This window comes from Simochromis diagramma, unplaced genomic scaffold (genome assembly GCF_900408965.1).
Source record: "Simochromis diagramma unplaced genomic scaffold, fSimDia1.1 OVJJ01000802.1, whole genome shotgun sequence".
Lineage (NCBI taxonomy): Eukaryota > Metazoa > Chordata > Actinopteri > Cichliformes > Cichlidae > Simochromis > Simochromis diagramma.
In genome coordinates, this window is record NW_024387492.1 from 19829477 (window position 1) to 19851524 (window position 22048).

The 22048-nt window shown below is 39.1% G+C and overlaps 1 protein-coding gene across 2 annotated transcripts in view; it reads right to left on the bottom strand.

Annotated features, from left to right (window-relative positions):
* Positions 1 to 4525: 4525 nt before the first annotated feature.
* Positions 4526 to 22048, bottom strand: part of msra (methionine sulfoxide reductase A) — a 55817-nt gene continuing 38294 nt past the window's right edge. For both annotated transcript variants that reach the window (XM_040017368.1, XM_040017367.1), the window contains exons 5-6: positions 20120 to 20226; positions 4526 to 5276 (exon numbers count right to left, since the gene is read on the bottom strand). In XM_040017368.1, coding sequence (XP_039873302.1) covers positions 5106 to 5276; positions 20120 to 20226 — 278 coding nt within the window. In that variant the 3' untranslated portion in view covers positions 4526 to 5105. The remainder of the gene's footprint in view (positions 5277 to 20119; positions 20227 to 22048) is intronic.

A 22048-nucleotide genomic window follows, 5' to 3' on the forward strand; every position in this document is an offset into this window, starting at 1 on the left:
AAAGAAGATGACAGCACAGATGAGGACACCAAAGCTTTCGAGGAGCATCAGAAGGGTCAAAAGGAAGGTAAGCTAATAGTCTCAAGTTGTGGGATCTGGTTTTCAACTGTCATACAGGACACCGGCCTGTGACCTTTCTTTCAATGGCCTCGGCAGATTGAGACAGCCTCTCCGTTTTAGTGATCGCCACATCATTTGTGACTCTGGTGGACCTCCCAATCTTGAATAATCATTATCAACTTATTGTATACTATATATACTATAACTGGGACCCAGTAACATCAAATCTGAGATTACCTGAATCATGGCATCAGGACAGCAGGACTCTCACAGGTTACACAAATGGAGCTTGACATAGAGGTCTCAGACCGCAACAAAGGACAAAAATTAATTTGGGGCTGGCCTAAATTTACTAGGCCACCTGTCAGAAAACATAATGTCCTGCAGACGTGGGAGGCAAAATTGGATCTTAACAAAAAGTGAGCCATTTTATTGCAGCTGAATAAAGATACAAAACAAAGGCAAAAGGACGTCAAGACAACTAACCAAACTGAGTGAAACTAAACACTGATACTGACACTGATACATACTGATGGATTAACAATTACAGAAACATAAACAATGATCATGCTCATTTGAATATTGAAAATTTTGGGCAGCTGTGGCATAAACTGGCTGGTGTTATTAAATTTGTAAAACACCATGCATGTTTCACATCAAAGATTATGTTAATGCACATTAAATGCTCTTGCTCTTAATCTCGGGCTCTCTTCCACACCTGTCTTCCTTCTCTCACCCCAACCGGTCGTGACAGATGGCCCCGCCCCTCCCTGAGCCTGTTTCTGCTGGAGGTTTCTTCCTGTTAAATGGCAGGTTTTTCCTCCCCACTGACACCAAAGAACTTGCTCATAGAGGGTCATATGATTGTTGGGTTTTTCTCTGTATGTATTATTGTAGGGTCTACCTTACAATATAAAGCGCCTCGAGGCGACTGTTGTTGTGATTTGGTGCTGTATAAATAAAATCTAATTGAACTGAATTTAATTGAATTGTGCTTATCATAGACCTGAAACAGTTTATTTTTTTATGGACTGCTTATTATGGACAATGGACTGCTTATGGATTATGGATTATGGACCGCTTACTCTTCCTTAACTTTATAAATTATTTGATTTAAAAGAAAGGACACGTGAGACATTGTTTTCTTAATTCTTCATTCAATACAATAAATCATCTATAATTGCATTTTTTCATTGTATTTGCCATGTTGTACGCATATGGTAGGAGGAAGGAGCACTGTCCACAATAAAAATCACCATAACTCACCTAATTTATAACTAATTTTCAAATAATTTGTTTTGATATTTATCTCTGATGTCATATTCTGATTTACTGGCTTCTGATCTCATCCTATTAAAGAAAAAAGTCTGGATAAATCTCCTGTGATCTTTTATATGAAGTTTCTGTCAAATTGGACCAAATATGGGGTTTGACCGCTGGGCTTGATTCATGTGCTACACTGAACACGCCACAGGATGACAGCATAGTCCAACAATCTAACCAGGAACATATTCTGTGGCAGAGTGTGAGCAATGGCGATTATATAAATGAAAATGATGCGTGCCAGTTCATGTAGAATATGAGATAATAATATGCTCTTTTCCCCTGTGAGATTTGAGTCACTATCAAGTCACTCACTGGATATATATATATATATATATATATATATATATATATATCTCCAATGTTGGTCAATAATAGTATGTCTACTATTAGTGAAGGTCTTACAGTTCACTTAGGGTCACATGGCTATCTCAGGTACCATGGGGCAGGGTAAACCCTGGATAGGTGTCTATCACAGCCTTTCACTACTACCATGGAATCAATTAACCTAAAATTAAGGAACAGGTGTAGGCACAGGGAGAAGATGCAAAGTATTTTTAAAAACGCCCCACCCTGGATTCAAGACAGTACCTTCCTGCTGTGAGGCAACAGTGCTTACTACTGTATCAATGTAGCAACCCAGTTAAGAAAGCCAGCTAAAAAATTGCAGTAAGTGCACAGACCAGGGACAGAATGGGTTAAATGCTGTAGGTCTCCAGAAACGTCTGTGGCTATCATTTCTCACATCCTGAAGGTCTGAATGTTACCAAATAATTTTAAGAAACATATTCCTCATAATTACAAGAAAGTGTGTCCAATTTTTAAAATAAAGGTTAATTGCTTCTTGAAAGCAAACATGATACTTTGAGTTTGTTCTTCATCAAAAAGAAACGAAGCTTTTCTTTAAAACAGTAATACGTTTAGCAAGTGATGCATTTTTTATTTATTTTTTTTTGGCTTTTTAAAGGTGAAGATATTAACCAATCAGATTAAAAAAACAAGCTCTTTCAGTAGTTTTTAAACACCTCTGAGGATCCTTTTTAAAAAATCTTTGATAAGAATTGAAGGCACACGCATGAATACACATTTTAGGTCTTACTAGACCTAATTAAACATGGTGCACATTTGAACAAAATCTCATATGATAAACTCCTCCATTCCAAAAATAGTGGTCAGATTTGGCTTTAAAAGCCGGTCGAGCTGTGGTCCTGAAGCACCATGGAGGTGATCCAACACAGCACAGATCCTCAGAGGTGGCGCTCTGCCATTTCCAAAGAGACTCATCTCTTCCATCTCTTTTGCTTTGTGATGGTGATGCCAAGTTTTGGAGGGCCTGGCACCAAAATGCATCCTCCTCCTCCTGCTGGTGTGTGTGTGTGTGTGTGTCTGTGTCCAAGCTTTACCATCAAAACACACACATTCACTGTACAAACACAAATGGTTGGAGATTAACAGTGATGACAGACGAGTCACGGTTTGCAACATCGCTTCAGGCAAAGATCAGAGTAAGGAGGTCATCCATAATCCCAAACCCGAAACACAGCAGTCACAAGCCAAACAAAAGAGCAAACCAAAGTGTTCCAATGCATTTAAAAGCATGATACCTGCTGTTTGTCTCTTATAGGTTGCTGCACATTTAAGTGAGAATTTTTTTTTTTTGTTTTTGTTTTTTTTAAATTAAACTAAGGTCAGGCACTCATGGTGGAAAAAATCCTCCAATCTGTGTGAACCTGTAACATTAAACACTGTCTTTGTTTCTCTCTTTCTTTTAGCAGGATCCATCGAAGTGACTGGACAATACATCTGGTTTTGATAAGGTTCTAAAAGGATTTAATTGCAACCTCAGATAGCAACACATATTGCAGCCGGACTTTAGACAAAAATTTAGACAAAATGTAAAAGCATTGTAAAAAAGGCAAGTACTGCACACCCCATCATTCACCTTTAGCAGGAATTAAGTAATAATGTCCTGAATGACTTTATCAGTCCCTCACATCCTTGTGGACACATTTTGGTCTATGATTCTTTACAGTGCTTTAATGTGTTGATGCTTACAAGCATTAATTTATGCACAACACTCTAAAGGTTCCGATATAGAATTTCAATCAGTTTGAGGTCTGGACTTTAAGTGGGTCATTGCAACACCTTGATTCTTTTCTTTTTCAGTCATTCTGTTATAAATCTGTCAGTGTTTTTGGAGTCACTGTCCTCTTCCATGGCCTACTTTCAACTTAGTTTTGGCTAGCAGACATATTTGACTCTAGAATACTTTAGTATACAGAGGACTTCATGTAGCACTCAGCGACTGCAAGGTGCACAGATCCTGTGGCAGCAAAACAAGCCCAAATCACCAGCCCTTCCTTCACCACTGAGCTTGTGACAGTTGGTGTGGGGTGTTTGTGTTGGTATGCTGTGTTTGGTGGCACTGCGCATTATGGCCAAACATCTCCAATTTGTTTCCAAAGGACAAAGTCTTGTCGTTTGTTCAGATTCAGCTTTGGAAACCTAAACTATGTTGCTGTATTTTTATTTTTTGAGAAGGAAGAGACTTTCTGATAGCAGCTCTTCCAAACAAGCCATACTAGTTCAGCGTCCTTAACTGAGTTTGCTGAGATGTAGCTCTTGGGTTTCTCTGACCTCAACTACTGACAAGAATGGCAACTATCTTGAATGTTTTACACGTACAGTATGAATAATCTTTCTCACTGCAGAATGGTCGACTAAATTGTTTGAAAATGACCTTATACTGTAACTCTTCTCAGACTGATGGTTAGCAACAGTCGCTTCTCTAAGGTCACTGATGTCCATCCTCTGTGGCATTGTGTTAACACACAACTGAATCCTCCAGACCAGCAAACTGTCAAAGCTTTGGCTTTTATAGAGGTGCTCACAATTAGCAGCAAATACTTACCCTGTTAGCTTCTATGGAAGCACGCTCCTGTATTCTTGGGTTAATTTCTGTTAAATAAAAGATGACACTCTGTAATATGTTATGTGTTGTTCAGACCTGTTAAGTTTCTTTCAGGTGAGATTTCTTTACCTGTAAAGAATGACTCTTATCTAAAAAAAAAAAAAAAAAAAAAAAAGCACGTGTAGTATACACACGGGGCAGTGTAAAAGTCATAAAACACAAAAGACGCAGCAAGTTCTCAAGCTGTTTTATTCCTTTTAGTCTTTAGACAGCAGCCCACTCTCAAATATGTTTTTAAAGGAACTTAAGCAACAAACGTATAATTTTCCCAAAGCAGTTGCAAATTATAAGAGCTGATTAAACAAACTAATACAGTGAAAAAGCACTCCACACACTAACAATTCTTAATGCTGTGCAGGATTTCACTGCTCTCTGACAAGATTTCATTTTAAACACCACCTTTTCAGGATGCATGAAATTACTCAGCATTTCATCATCGATTATGTGTCGCAGAACTTTTTTTGGACTACACCTTTTTCAAAAGACTGTGAAGAGTCTTTACTGGCTTTCAAAGTTTATGTTGTGTCAGAGGGTGACATCTGGCAGGTACTGATCCTTAAAAAAAAATCATCAGATAAATGTGGACTATAATCCGATGTAAAAAAAAAAAGTCCATAAAATATGTCAAATGGTAGGAATTTAACCATCTGAAAGACAAAACTTTTTGCATTAGTGAATATTCTCTTTCAAATCGATCCATTGAGGCATCCTTGCAGACAGATCGGAGATATTTCTCGCTGTTTTTGGCTGTCTAGGCCTTCGTCTTGATTCCTATCGGACACGCGACACCTGTGCCTCCCAGTCCACAGTATCCATCGGGGTTTTTGCTCAGGTACTGTTGATGGTAGTCCTCAGCATAGTAGAACTGCTTGGCCTCAGCAATTTCTGTGGTGATGGAACCGTGACCTGCCTGTGTTAGTACCTAAAAGACAGAGGAAAAAAAGAAAAGAAAAGAAAAACATCACAAATTACTGGACAGGTCATTATGAAATGAAAAACATGAATATATGAGCAGTCTAAGGCTAATCCACATCCTGCACAAACTGATGGATCCAAATCAGTTTGTGATCGTTTCTTGAAAACAGCAAAGTGATCTCTGCCAGTTTTCTTTCTTTTTTTAAAAAAAATTATCTTAAGTTAATCCGTATTTTTGATGATATGACAATAAATGTAGTATTTAGCCATAGTTGTGTAAAATCTTTCGAAAAATGGCCGGATTCAGATCTAGCCTGACCCCAAAATTAAACACTGCTAAGTTGAGGCAATCTCAGACTCCCACGGTCATATTAAATCTTTAACTTTTAGCATGATTCTGCTAAACAGACAAAACGGAACCACTTGTACAACTGAGTGGTTTCCAAATCTTCCACCTTGAGGCAGCTTTTATCTGACCCAAACACTTACTTTAATTCATTACTTTTTGGTTAATTTATTTTAAATAGTATATCTATAAATCATGTTCTTACTGACACTCCTTCAAACAGACTGGGGATGTTAACTCGGCCTTCAAACTTGGTGCACCCTTTGTTGGGTGGCGTTAAACGACACTAACGTGGTACTAGGGGAGCTAAAGAGGAACTTAGAAACCAAAAGTCCTTTCTGAAAGAAACTTTGCCTGCTTCAAAAGAGCAGTGAAGACAAACAACAGGCAGAGAGACGAGGTGATGGAGAACATCCTGCAAAGGAAAAAAAAAGTTTGTAATGCTCAAGAGTGCCTTTATCTGACCATGCAAGCAAAAAAGCATATCTTTCTAGCTGCTCAAGAGATTATTTTCTGCAGATATGAAAACTTGTGTACTCAGAGACTTTGGTTTGCCCTTTTGTGTGACATGGAAACAAAAAGGTTGAAATTCACTGAAATAATCTCATATTAGCAGTGCAAATCATATACAGTACATTACCCCAGAGACACAATTCAGTTCAGCAAAAACAGATATGGTGACAATCACACACTGACTCTAATAAATTCGACTGGATTTATAAAACAAGTTAGAGTCATCAGGTTCCTCAAACTCAGGAGGGATAGATGCTGAGACTGAGTTTCCCACCATTCATCAATAAAAATATTCTTGTTAGTCTGCACCGAACCAATTTAACTGCAAGAATGATTTGACTTTGAGCAGAACTCATCTTATCAAGGCTGTTTTCTGCAGGTACTTATTAGCATCTTGTCTCTCTCGAATGTGTTTATTCAGCTCCAGGTGGGGCGGTACCTACAAAACAGACAATGCGCTCACACGTATTCAGTCTGTAATCATTTGGTGATGACACCCTCTCCTCCTTGTGATAAAAATTACTCAACCAGATGGCGTGTGGGTTAAATAAAAGACAGAGAAACGGTAGGCATGAAGACGATGGAACTTTTGCTTCTGATGGAGGGATGTGTGTGTGTTTTTAGCATGTGCACAGACATCATGAGGCTTTTTATTGGATCGCACCCTACGGTAGATGTTGGGAGACATAAATTTGGCAGAACATTTACAGGTTTAGCCTTTTATCTGCAGAGCTGCTGTTATTCTTCCTGACATGAAAGCTGCTAAAAGGAATACAAACCCAGAGCCCCTGTAGCCACTGCACTAGGTTTATGCTAATTAACCTAAATAATCCTAAAACAGAGCAATTTTTCATGGTTCAACTCGGGATCTTCACGAAGGCTGGATTTGGTTTATTTATGTCAAACTCCCTCCATGTTTATTTGGTTAAAATTTTATTTGAAAGCCACACGATGAGGTTAATTATTTAAGCACTCAGTGCTTCAGAACATTCTGAGCAGCTACTCCAATGGAAACATACTATAATTCACAGCTTGATTATATGCTCCATATCCTGTGATTTTATGGCTTAAGTGGCTTTTTCTACTTGATAATGTTATAAACACAGTGAAATAAAAACACAAATCTTTTAAAAGACTGGAGTGGAAGGAGTGGAAGGAGTATAGTATTTGCTGTAAGAAAATTAGGAAAATCTGTATTTTCTGACATTCGTAATTAATGATATTCAATGAAAAAATCCGACAGTAAAATGTTTTACTCTTGATCGTTTTATTGCTAATATAACATCTAGTCCTTTTACTGAATATTATATTTCTTATTTAAGTACCATGAGCTTCACAGACATATTGATACTTATTGGAAAATAAAGCACTTTGATTCAACACCATGTAACTACACGCTTCATCTGTGTTTAGCTTGGCGATTGCATCCATCGTCCTTCCCTGCTTTTATTCCCCCATGCAGTGTTTTTGTCATTAGCCAAAGACCCAAAGGCCTCAAAGGGGTGACCTGGACCTGAAGCACAGCAGGGTCCTTCTGCTCTGGTCTGAATGCAGCTTCATTGATACTGGGCCTTGACAAGCAACAGCCAGAGTGTAATGGTACAAGATTGGTTTAAATGATTGGGTCACAGTTCCTGAAAGCCATCAATTTATTCTGATTCAGGTTAGTTTGGGCCTTTAAAACCAGGAATTAGAAAAAAAACCTCATCCCAAAGAAATTCCCAGTGACATTTGTGTTTGATAAATTGAAGTCTAGCCTTTAACATTTTGTCATGCGTCTCTTTTTATGTGCTTAGATGAGGAGGGTAGGTTTTCATTAGCCTTGACCCTTTACTGCCAAGTGTATTACATTTGCATACATTTTTAACCTCTTAGCTGTAAAAGGCTGGTGGGGTATTGTTGTCACCCGGCTGGTGGGTGGGCAGGAAGTGTGGACACCCAAATTTGTGAATGCAATAACTCAAGAATGAGGTGAAGGGATGTCACCTGGAATTTTCAAATTCATGTGTCCATCTAGTAGGTTGCTGACGGGTAGCCCTCAGGAATTTATACTGTTAGTACCAGTATACCATACAAACAAGCAATACTGCAGATAGTAATTAATGGCCATCTCCAAGGCCGTCTTACAGGGTTCTTCGGGATGATTTCCAAAGCAGCTGCCAGTTTTATATCACTTGGTAGGAGTCATGTTCCATGTTTTTGAATATGGTTCAGTAAAAAGGTTGTCCATCAACTTGATTTTCATTTTCGGGAAGAAAAAGCAAAACAGGGATAAACTGGTACTCGTGTAGCTCTTTTCTAGGCCACATCAACAGCAAGTTTAGAATCCCAATATACCCAACAAGCATGTCTTTGGGAGGAATCACCACACAGGCACAGGCAGAGCATGCAAATTCCACACTGAACTTTCCAAATCAGGGTTTAAACTCGGAATCTTCTTGCTGGAAGGCAACAGTACTACTCAGTAACCCACCATCACACCCAAATGAAAACCAGGTCCAGGTGGTAAGCAGACATTGTGTTGGTATAGCAAAACAAAAGCTTCTACTATTTAATGTACTACGTGGCGGTATATGTGCATTAAAATACTTCTCCTTTCAAGTTTCTCCCTGCAGGATACATTCACGGTGCATTCAATTCCATGAATGCTGGAAAAACCAGCATGCTCACAGACTCTACAGCTTGAGATCTCTCATCACGACCACATGACCTTCAGGTTTGTTTGTGCAAGCGGTCAGAAAGGGATTGGCTTAAAAATAGCAGCTGCAAAGGCATCTGCCTGGACACAAGATTACTTTGAATGTGAAATCAGCCAAATTCAAATCAGGTAAGGTTTATGATTTTATGGACATAGTGTCATGACTTTTTTTTTTTTATCACATCTCTTATATGAGAGAAAATAAAGAAAAACATAATAGTTCATTTAATAGGTCCTTAAGGACTATTCTTTCTAGCAGCTTCTGTTTGAATGGATATATTGGTGCGCTGACATCTACCAGTCGATTACTTTGATGATATGGCAAATAGGTATAATGTGAAGCCCCTGTTTGGACTGCACTTCCAGTTTGAACACAAAGAACTCTTTGGGGAAATACTAAAAAGTTCTCACTTTATTTTTAGTACAAAAACAATCAAACTAAAGCTGCAATTTCACACATTGGTGCCTCTAATACTTAGTGAGAGGTAATTGTTTGCAAACCATTTTAACTTCATTGACGTCAGCACTCGGCAGTTGTTGAAGAAAATGTCAGCAAACATACCCAGAGGGTTTAAGCAGCTTTTATAGCAAAAAACAAAAAAACAAAACAAAAACAAAGACACAAAAGATGTGACGCCGGCAAGTTCCGCTCTTAATGCAGTTTGCTCACTGCTGTTTGATTCATTGCTTCCTGTGAAGATTCCCCATCATGACTGCACTGACACCACAATTTAATTTGAGTAAGAAGGGTGGAGGTATAGCACAGCAGCAGTTAGTCAGAACGGGATTCTCTTTTCTGCTGCAGCCATTCGTGATTCAGGCTGGTGAGCTGGATTCACAAGTACAGTAGGCAGGTTTATTTTTAGAAGCTTGTAATTATCTTTTGAGTGTTTATAGTTATGTCATATCAAACATAACATAAGATATATAGGGGTGGGATTCACCACACGATATCGACAGATTGTCTCTGACTGTTTGCGGTCTGATGCTCTCCAGTTTATTGTCTTGCTGTGACTTTCTTCTTTTTTACAGCAAGCTAGTTCAGTTTTCTTCACATTACTGTCACTCATGTGATAAGAGCCACCACAAGGAGTCATGACACAGTCGCTCTGGTCAGTTAAACTGGTGAGATACAAACTACAAATATCAGTATTTGCTGTCAGTGAAACCAGAGTTTTATGGATAGATTCTACATTAGTATATGCCCCAAAATACGCTTTCATTGACTCCTTTGAAAATCATTTATTTCCCAAGTAATTTGTGACAAAATAACTAGCTGCCTCTCTATCCTATCATTCATACGAACGCAAACTCCACCATCTTGAACTGCAATAAGCACTGGTAGTCCTTGTTCTGCCCTGCATGAACCAGATCTCCACCTGCTCCCGGTTCTTCCAGTTTGGAGCAGACCTCTAAAGCAGAACAAGGACTACCATTGCCAGATGAAGTCCCAGATGGTGGAGTTGGAGTACATCTGACTGCAGGACGAGAACCTCTCTGGGAGAGCAGCTGAATAAAACTGAGCAATCTGCCCAGTGAACCAGCCAGCAGAGAAAAAAACAGAAAGGAAGTGTTATCAGCATCAGAACTTTCAAAATAAGACTACTAAATGAATCGTGAATGGTGTTATTCTTTCACACAGAAGGGGAAAAAAGACTAAAAGAATAATATTAAGTAAGCTATCAAGTATACTTGGTGGGGAAAGACCAAGTAAAACCATATTTTGTCACACCTGTACTTACATATATGGATGCATCAAGCTGCAGATTCGGGAAAGTCTGGTTCTTTTACAATAACCCCAAATATCCTGATTTTAAATCTCAGCCACGTTCAGAAATAAAGGAATTACCTTGAATCAGCAAGTGGAGATCTTGGAATTGTTATTTTACTTACCGAGTGTGAGATTGTATCTCGGCGCCTACAGTAGAATTACAAACACCAAGTGGATTAAAAGCTCTGGCAGCTATCAGCCTCTCAAACTATGTTTTGTTTCTAACACTGCTTCTGTTCTCCACAGGAACAATGTGCACATCAATATTCATGAGTGACTTGCATTGACCATTGGTTGTGGGAGTGTAGTGGGCGGACTATGTGTGAACATTTTGAAGTTGATTGTGATCTGTAAAGGGAGCTGTGTGCTCACAGTTCCATAAATTCGATTTTTTTTTAGGTTCTGACATTTTTTTCAGGAATTCTTACCATGACTTGGCCGTGAGACATGACTGACTGCTGACCGATCACAGTCTGACGTCTTTCGTGACCTTTGTTAAGTGATTGGGAAAGTGTTGCCAGGACAAATGATTCTGTATATGAATATGCAGAATCTGTAGGCAAGAGGCAAATGTTTTGTTCCAGAAGCTTTAAGGGTTGTGTTTGTAGTGGAAGTACTATTGACCAGTTGCCTTTGAGCAGGCTTTGGTCGACTGCTGGCAAACAATCTGTGTTTAGAGAACAAGACAGATGGCATTTGCCAAAATGCATCTGACAACTATTGGCTATCGAATGACAATGATTTAGCTTTTAATTATTTATCTGCATTTGTAAACAATGACCAGTGGGTGGAAATGGAAATCTTGGCCCAGATATCTGCTGGCTACACCGGAAACTCTGAAAAATTGGCTTCAGCCGAGGGTGACCAGGTGTCCCACTTTATATACAGCATTTTTATTCTTTATCCAACCGCCGAAGGTAAACAAACGCCTCATTAGAAATGTGTGGCTCAAAAAGAGAAGTGTTGATATATGTGGGGATGATGAATGCATCCTTGCTGAAACCCAAACAGGACAGCACGACAAATAACAGATAACAACGTTAACAGTTACTGTGATAGAAAAAGGGATGAACAAATGTAAAAGGACAACACGACCACGTTTCCCCTGAGGTTTCATTCATTCTTGAACACGTTAGGAAATTTGCAATCAGATAACTGTTGAATGGAATTGATGCAAAAGACTTTTAAGCGTCAAGTTTTAGTAATCCTCCAACATTTTACCATACAAATATACTTTTTGACAATATCTCAGCCAGCAGCACGGCCCCCCAGAGTGGGCAAGATAAACGACATGAAACAGGAGGAAAACACGGTGGGTGACAGACGGAGCATGATGCCGGCTACTTTCCAGACTTAGTATAATGGTAACTAAGTCTGGAAAGTTCATTTTTAAGGTGCTTTTCAGAGACATGTAGTCACAAAGCACTGTGCAACAAAACAAACAAACGTCATTAAAGAACCAGAAACAGATACAAGAAAATGAAAACCACCCTGGGTTCCAGTTGGTTCATGTCCTTGCTTTTTGTTGATGTTGTTATATTAATGTTATATATTATTAATTTTGATTTTTGTACTGACACTGTGATACACTACACACTGCAAAACAATTAGCGTTCACATTTAACTCACATGGTAACAATGGTGCTTATGCCTCTTTTTCTGAGCTGGTGTAAGAGCTGTCACTCATACTCTGCTATGGAGACCAGTTGAAAAGGAGAGTCGCTGTTTGTTGTGCGAAAGCGCAGATCAGCTATGGGGTTACAAGACAATCCTCTCGTGTGATCTCTGTGGTGAATCTGAACTGTTTGCGATGCAATCTTATCAATAAGTGTGTATATATTTATGTATGCATTTATTTATGTGAAATTTTTGTAACCATGGTAACATGGTAACCATGAGTTTCAGCACGTCACAACCAGACAGTCAAAAACAGTCAAAGCTGGAGTCTGCTGTGTCTGAATTCTGCACTCTGAAAAAGGCATCAAACTGCTTTACATCATCTCCCTGGTATTATTATAACCTGTGGTTTATGTGGGGTCAAATAATACTAATAGAGCTCACAATGAATCATTTCTGTATGAGTTATTTGCAAAACCAAATACATTAGGGGCTTTAAAGTGCAACAAAACCTGAAGCCAATAACCAGATTTTCATTTCTCCACATCAGGTCTTAATGATGCTCGATGACAAACTGTCTAATCAGTGCTACCTGTAAGGCTGTGTGGCTTCATGTTTACCTCTTGCCTGCTTTGTTCAAATTAAAAATGTTTCCACACATGCACTGCAACCCTGAACTACGCAAGACATTTTCTGAAGGCACTGTATGTCAATCTGAATCATTTTAGAATCACATTGAGACACTTATGTGTGTAATATCACATTCCCATGAGCAGAGTAGGCATGTAGTCAGCTGAAATAGTGAGAATTATGGGGGGAAATGACTTGATCTTTAAGTAAATATAAATTGATAAGATAAGACAAATCTTTGTTGACATTGTACAAATTTCAAAAAGCTACTATTTCCAGCACAGTCAATCATCAAACTATCAGAGTGAACATTGACAGACTTATATGTTTATATAATTTTGTGATAACAGACCTTATCAGCTACTGAAGAATGTATGTTAAAAACATCTTCTGGAATTGTCCATCATGTTTTCAACAAATGAAGCAACAGACAGCTGCATTTTTAGACTTTTTACAGGTTTTGATTACAGTAAAACACCTTACAGTGAATATTAAGGATGCACGGCACCATGAGCTACTTTACAACTTCTGCCAGTTTCAGATGACGAATGACGAAATGAGCATCTGTGGAGAATTTCGAGCAGCCGCTAACTCTGATAGAAGTCACCATCAACCACCACAACCAGCTGTTTATTATGTGAGCTCGGAAGTTTCTGTTGTGGTTTAACTACACTTCGAACACCTGTTTTCGTTTTCATTCGGAAATGGGTGCTATTGAGGGAATTGTAAATATCATAACTGATCAATCAGCATGCATTAGGCAGAATGCTGGTGTTTTATACGCAAAGCTGGCTTCACTGTAAGAAAAACTAAATGGGCATGAGGTTGTTTTATTTCAAATCAGAAACACTTATATTGTAATTATGAAAACTCAAATAAAATATGGGCTGTTTTCTGTAGAAACATGTAAATAATTACTTTAGCCATTTAGCTCCATTTACTCCTACTCATTGAGCACTTGCTCTATAGCCCAATAGCACCCCCTGCTGAACCCCAAATGGGATTAATGGAAGCGTAATGGCTCTCCTAGAACGGCTCTGGTTAGACAAAGCAATCACCATCAGGTAGGATGAGGTCAACATGTCCTGCTTCCTGCACACCTCACGTAAACCATGGACGATATCCTTTTTGTGCTCCATGAGAGGAAGATAAACCTCATAAAGACCTAAATCTCCTTCTAAGTAACCTTCTATCATGACTCATTGTGATATGTTCTTTTCATGATCTGCTGGTTGAATTTTTTTAAAGTCGCTTTTCAAGCCAACTGTGATTATTTAACACGCACACACACAAAAAGGCAAGCTTTCATCTGAGATAATAAACACTGGTTACTGGACAAAAATATGCATGCTAACAATAACTCGAGGAGGAAACCTGTAATACCCAAAATGGCTGCATTCTCCATTATGCTGCTGTAGTGACATCTTTAACTGTGTTTCATTGCATTTGTTTGTGCTGGTCCTGCTGCTGTTAGCAGCCTGCTATAAATGCATAATTCACATCCATTAATTTGCATGTCAGAGAAGTAGATTGCTCATTTGGAATGCAAATACCTTGACTGCTCTGGTAAAGCAGGAAAACGTGAACAACACTGATAAGCACCCATGAGACAGAGAGAGGAATGAAAAAAGGTGAAGCTGGCATGTTAAAAGAACTAGAAAGGGATTTCATAGACAAAGAAGAAATGGAAAGAAAAGGAAATAGGAAAGGGAAAACAGCTATTTTGTGTTCAGAAGTGGATATATGAATGTTCATGAAAAGAAAATGTAGCCAGAGAGGTGCATCAAGAGAGAAAGAGGTGCCAGAACAATGAGTACAAACTGCTTTAGCACCCATGCTTGCACCCACAGTCCGAGCACACATTATTACATAAAGCGAGCATGCAAGTGTGCGCGGGCACACACACACACACCACTTCCACCTGCCATTTTAGACGCAGTGCACACCCTAATGATGGGTAGGAGGCAAGAAAAGAAAGGGGAGGCTCCTTTCATGCTTTCAACCACCAGCCGCCTGCAAGGTAATTTACTGCAGTGCTGTTGTACCTTACACACACACACATATATACACCCCAAATTCCCCAATCACTCTCTGTGTGAACAATACAATCAAGCCAGGCGGCGAAGCGAAAGTAGTCAATACCCTGACACCAAATTAACCAGACTCTTTCTTCTCTTTTAACCCTCTCATCTCTCTTTATCACCAGTCCAGGCCTAAACTTTATCTCCGCATTGCTCTCCCCTCTACATTTTTTATACTTGCACGTGTAGAATAAGGCAATAAACATTCAGTTTGTGTCTGAAAGGCACGTCCTGGGAAATTCCTCAGTGCTGTGATGCAGTTTGCATTCTCGCTTTGTTTGAAAGAAGAGAGAAAAAGTAGGCGGTTGGCGTGAGCATGCACAGCCACTGTGGATGCAGAGAAAAAGACTTTAACAAGATTTTTTTTTTTTTGGTTCATAAATATTTTAAAGACAGCACTGTACCATTGCGTGCCAATTTAATGCACAGAGGTAAACACTGGAATACGATGCATCTACTATCTCAAAATGAGGAGGGGGGAAAAAGACACTAAATAATTCAAATTTAGCCTGATTTTTGGCAGGGGAATCCTTAAACTTAAAACTGTTGCAGCTTTATGTAAAACATTACATATGGAGGACTGCAGACCCAATACCTAACCTTCAGTGTATGTATACGTGTGTGTGCGTTATTTTGCAACTAAAGCGATTTTCGTGGAGGACAGATTTAAGACCCAGATGGTTTGGCATGGAGTCTGTTTGCTATAGGCCAACTGCTTGCACACACACGCACATGCATGCACAAACACACACACACACACACACTCACACACACACACACACACACACACACACACACACACACACACACACACACACACACAGATGGGAGAGGTGGGGTGGCCAATCTGGTGAGAAAAAAAATGAGAGAGGAAACAAAACCTAAAAGAGATTTTTATAGAGGAATCTATCCATCCATCAAATGTCTCTGTAATTACTCGACAATGTAAATGGAGGGAGGAAGTAAATAATAATATAAAAATGCTATTAATAAGACATATTATTAAAACAGGGTTTTTTGAGAGCCTAAGAAATACTTCACATAATGAAATAAAATACAGGAAACAATAACCTGAAACATATATTACAGGGCAGGTGAAGTTAAAGTTTAATATCAACATTGAGCACAGTCTTGGATGTGTAAGGAGTTCTGAAGGAATTGGGGAAAGCCATGATGAAAAGTCACAACAGGTCTTGTGTTTAGTGCTGCAGCAGAGAGAAATTTCCCACCCAGCAAAAGCGTGTCTAAAAAGGACAACTTTGTTAACATCTGGTTCAAACTAAAGGGTGAAAAAACATCGTCACCCAATGACACATATGAAATATCTGCCTCCTCAACACTTCTGCAAAATCATGTGACAGCCAGCACGACCTAACGCACATTCTTGTTGCTGTGAAGTAACAGTGCTAACCACTGCACCACCATGCCACCTCAGCATCTGAGAACAAGAGCTTTTCAGTGTCACAGAGGCTCAAACAGGTAAGTTCACCATGCAAGACACAGAAACGTAACCCTATGAGAAACATAATTTATATCTATATATATATGTAAATGGTGAAAACAAATGTTTTCTTAAAAATATATTCCTGGCTGGGATGTTGTGTGGCTGTCTGATTTTAACCATTTCACAGTCAAATAAAATGTCAATCCAAATGGTTAATTTTTTAAATCCAAAGATGTCTAAAACACATTTACATTTTTGGAAGAAGCGGGTGCTGAGAAAAAAGTCACACAGCAACAGATAAGAAAGAGCTTCTGGACATAAGTGGAGTGCGTAACACATTAATGCCGTGGCAGACGGCTACATTTTGATATATCTGTGTATTAGTGGAAATGTTGGCATCGAGGTTTTTGTTTCCCGCCTTGCCAGGTGGGGGTTGTATTTATTCACACACAAGTTTGCAAACCTATGTTTTTAGCATTCGAAACAAAGAAGTTAGTTCCACTTGGGAATAAAACAAGGAGACCTCACCATAGTTTTATCTCTTTTAACAAGGACATGCCCATTGTATTAGATCTGCAAATAAAAATGCATCATATACATATTATCTTGAATGCAATTGTGTAATATCGAAGAGGGAGTCACACTAAAACCACAGCCAACTGCATTTTTCCACTGGTTCTGCATCCCTCTGGAATCCATAAAATATTAGGATCTAAAACTTGTGTTTATAACATCTGGCATACAACAAATCTTACATGTGTGAAATATCCATAAGCTGCTCTAGTGATTCTGTTTGACTCGAGTGAATATTTGCAATAATGTGCTAAAAGCCTGCAGGCAAACAGTTCACCATCTACCTGTTTGCCACTCACCTACAATGTCTGTCCATTGTTAAAAATGGTGACTCAATTTCCACAAAATAAATAAATAAAAAGTGGGCTGGCTGGGTCTTCAGCCCATAATAAGATTTTTTTTTCTCTAGTGGAAAACCACTTGACAAAAACTTCATTTCATTTTGTTATGTGCCTCCAGCCTCACTCCAGCAAATGTTTTGATGAAAGTTGAACCATTTTCCACTCATATTTGGATCAATTTGCATCCTGCCCAGTAAAATCCTTATTTAACTGAATCTTTGCAACGACTCTGTTATCTTATTCAACACACACTGACTGTACAGAATGGTAAGGAAATACATAGTGATCACATTTTGATTTATTATTCAAATGGACACAAAAATGTTTTTATTGCACCGTCGTGTAAAAACAACACTAATTTCTGCTTTTGAAAAACTATACAGCCGGTAAGTTCACTATGTTCCTGAAGCCTTTGTTACTCACCATGTTTGTTGTATACATAACTTTGGTGACTGGTTAGTGATTTCAATGTGTCCTTGGTTAACCTCGCTGGCCATAAAGCCAAAGCATTTCCAAACAACTGATGACGATCTGCTTTGAGGGACAAGCTCGCCGCCTCTTGTCGTTCCAGACATTTGAGTTTTGTTGTATATCTGTTGTTTGATGTCGTGTTCCCGATTGCGGAAACCACTGTGGTTAACACGTTAGATCTGCAGTCTATTGGCAGAGCATGCATTTTGAATATTGCTCGATCGTGTTCACTTAATTGTGGAAAGCCAAAGTCTTGATCAAGATTCAAATTCAATTAATCGTACGGCCCAAGTGTGCCTGTCTCTTGCAGCCCTGTCTCGTCTTGTCCAGCTGCATTTTATCAGCCTGCTACACAAAAATCTAATGTCAGTTATTAATTTATATGCAATTATTTTTTCTTTCTTATAGATCCCGTGTTTTTCAACTAAGTGTCTGAAGATATGTGACAGCAATACTGTCAATTCTGCCCTTTTATCAGCCTTTACAGACATTAAATAGGTTTACTTGACTTTGTTATGACCTCGAATTCCAGCGTTCACCTAATGGGACTCAACTCCTAATATTTAAACTCAGCGCTCTGTGAAACAAAACATTAATTTAAAAGAAAAAAAATCTACCAGTTGACAACCTCTTACATTTGTTTTCAGCTCAGCAAGCTTCAACTATTACTCCAGTTAATGCTAAATGTCCAGTAAATATAACACAAGATACATTTTATGATCATCTTCAACTCAAGATGCTTTTGGGGAAAAGCTGCCTAAGAAAACTGGTACAAACACAATTTCTGACATGAAACAATAAAGACAACGACATTGGCCTTCTCTGTGTATGGACGAAGCTTAACTTCGGGACAATTTAGTATCATTACATGTCCATTAGTTGATGTTTTTCAGTTGTTATGGTAAGAGTAGGGTTCATCCCCCACCTCTCACCATGTTCCCAATCCACTCTGATGTCTTAGGCTCTCTACTGGGTTGTTGTTAATTAATGCTCCCACATTATTACTTCCCCCTTCTGCTGGACGAGCTGTTTTTGATATTCATGTTACACGCACAAAGCCACAGCATAACCAGAACCATTATGAAACCCCAACGACTGCACTCCATTCAGCCCATTCAAGTGCTTGATTCTGAGACAAATTCTGCTGAGAGAAAAAAAAAATGGTTTCCGAAAGAAAAGGAAGGGCAAACAGGGTGAAAAAAGGCCTTTAATGAAGACCAGACTACACTAGAATAGAATAGAGTAGAATAAAGTAACCTCTTCTTCGTCAGTTTCCATGGCAACAAGCCCTTTGGTGGGATGGTGGTGGAGAAGCCTCAGCAGGAGTGTTTGAGAGAGGCAGCGTGTGAACATCTTCTGTGTGCGCAGACTTTAAAAGCATATGGAAATATATGGAGAATGCTGCATGTACGCACCGACAGGTCCATTATGTTTCAGTATTCACACACTGTAGTCAAAAGTCTCTGATACAGACGGCAAGAAAGAGGGCTGAGAAGCAGAGGGGGATGCTGGTAAATGGAAGTTAGTAACAAGGAGGAAGAAAAAAGAATCCAAATGGAGGATGAGGAGACAAAGGGTGTGCTTACATGGATGCAGGGCTTTACTGGCTTTACATCATATGCTGGAGGGTTTCTTTTAATGAATGCATAAAAAATTGAAATGTTTCTGTTTCTTCATATCTGTGCAGGAATACGAATACAAATGGTTAATCTGACTAGTTTGTGTTGATCTCAGCCACAATCCCGGCAGATCAGCTCATTTCAGTGCAAGCACACACCAGCTGACAACTCATGGCTGATACGCTTCTACACATCCAGTTATCAAATCTCACATATAGCATGTTGCTTAAGCTGTTACTATAGTTATTATGCATCTGCAATCCTCTTTGCAACCCACTTCAACAAACATTCTGACATAATCAGTGTTATATATAGCCATTGATCTGCTCTGTCTGCCTTTGGCTTTCCATGGAAGCACATGGAAGGAGAACAAGCTAACAGAGACTTGAGACTTGAGCATTGTGGGCATGAGAAGTAGAGTAGTTTTTATATAGACAACCAGAGGAGTCACCACCTGCTGACCATAAGACCATTTAAGACTTTTACTTTTAGTTCCAGATATGCTTGAAATAAAGTCTGTTGTTTCACTTTACATATTGGGAAACGGGCCTCTTGTCACTATCTATCCCATATTTATGGGATGTCTCTCCGTGCAGCCTTTTTCATCATTTAGCATATTTGGGTTTTTTTCAAATCCAGAATAAAGGCTTCTGAAATCAGCATATGATGTTTAAAGGCAAAGAGACAAAAACAAGGCATTTAAAATCACCCAGTCATAAAAACAAATGACAGATATATTCGTGTACCTTCTGGTATTGCTCTTTGGAGGCCAGAGCTTCCTCAAGCTGCTGCTTTGTGTAGGTGTAGATGGCAGAGCGGTATGTCGTCCCAATATCGTTCCCCTGACGCATCCCTGCACAAAAACAGACACGCAAAAAAACAGACCAAAAAAAATAAATACAAAAATCAAGATTTGACGATTTCAGCTGACGCGAGGTGCCGTTGTGCTCAGTTCTTGGCAGAGGGAACGTCACATCATCTGAAAACAACAGCTGACAACATTTCCAAAAATATGACTTGTCTGTCTTGGTGGAACTGAATGCTGTTTTTGACTGATTTGATCATCTCGCCGTGCATCCTTTCATCATTTAACTGTCATCTTGTCAGCCTGTCGACAACCGCGTCTGGTTAACTCAAAGGTTTCTAATGATGGCAATGTGTGTGGGTCAATCTGTGACGCACACGCAGGTGCAGACATTTATGTTCCAATGTGACTGAAGATATTTCATCCACCTACTGACAGCAAATATCATCAGCTTTACCTGCACCTGCGCTGCTGACATTGGCATGCATAACAAATCTAAATCAGTACATTAAATGTGTTTATCAGGAAGTTTTATGTGAAGGGATTGCCTAAACATGTTATGCCTCTCATTCAAAGCAGCAGCAGACAAAAAATGACATGTTTCAAACTAATTCAAACTAATGCTGGAGCAGCTTTTTCAGGACCCTGTGGCTCTGAAGAGTCTCGTTTATTTAGACGTGACTCACAGTTGCAGCCAGTACAAAGATAACAGATGCATTCAAAAACATATTATAGAAATTACAGAGTTACAGAAATATAAAGGAACAAGCCTGTATACATGGAAATGTGACTGCTAAAGTGCATTTACATGAGTTATTTTAACATTTAGACCCTTCTGCCAAAACGACAGGATAAAGTTAATAGTAAATAATTAAATGTGATGATCATAACAAAAAAAACAAGAGGGATGTTAGATTATCAAGGAGACTGCTGTGTCTCTATAAACAGCAACACTGAGGACCACATAAAGCAAGCATGGAAAAACACCAGCTGCAGCAGCTCCCATTTTTCTCTCAATAAGACGAGGATCATTACAGAATTATGACCTTTTACACGCTTCATTACTTTTCAGTATGCTGACATATTATAATATCTTTTTGTTGTAATGTATGTTAAATAAAATAACATTTATCCTATATGTGAATGAATGAAAACCTGTTTCTGAAAATTGTAATTTTTTCTGATACTGTGGGAAGAATTTACACTATTTTGTGGTGGGGTGATAAAAAGAGAGAACAAAAGCACTCAGCTTGCTACACATTATATCTAAAGGAGTTGCAGGGCCATGGAATTAGGGATGGGTATCGAAACCCGGTTCTTGTTGAGAACCGGTTCCCACTGTTTCAATTCCTTGGAATTGTTTGCCATTTTTGCAAACGATTCCCTTATCGATTCCAGTCGCCCCGAATGACGTCACCACGTTGCGGAGCGTCATTTACCTGTCAGGAAACACGGCGCCTAAGCGGCTCAAACGCTCAAAAGTTTGGTCATACTTTACGAGAACGGATGACAACAGGGCAACTTGCAATACTTGAAAAGTAGATATTTCATTTAAGGGAGGAAACACTACAAATATGCAAAAGCATTTGCTCACAAAACACGCGATGACCTTAAATGAATGTCGTGTTTTTAATTCCGCTCTGGACTCGTGAATCTCAACCCAGCAGCAGCGGTAACGTCTGCACATCCTCTCCCGTTAATGCGGCAGGTAAATAACCAACTAACAGTGCATATTATGTTAGCGCGATCTGTCTTATTACAAAACCTGCCATTACTGTGCATTTAGGTGACCGTGATGAGAGAGACAGACAGAGTCTGGCTGGCTCAGATGCTGGCAGTTCTCGCTGCAGTCTACCGGTAGCGTCTCCTT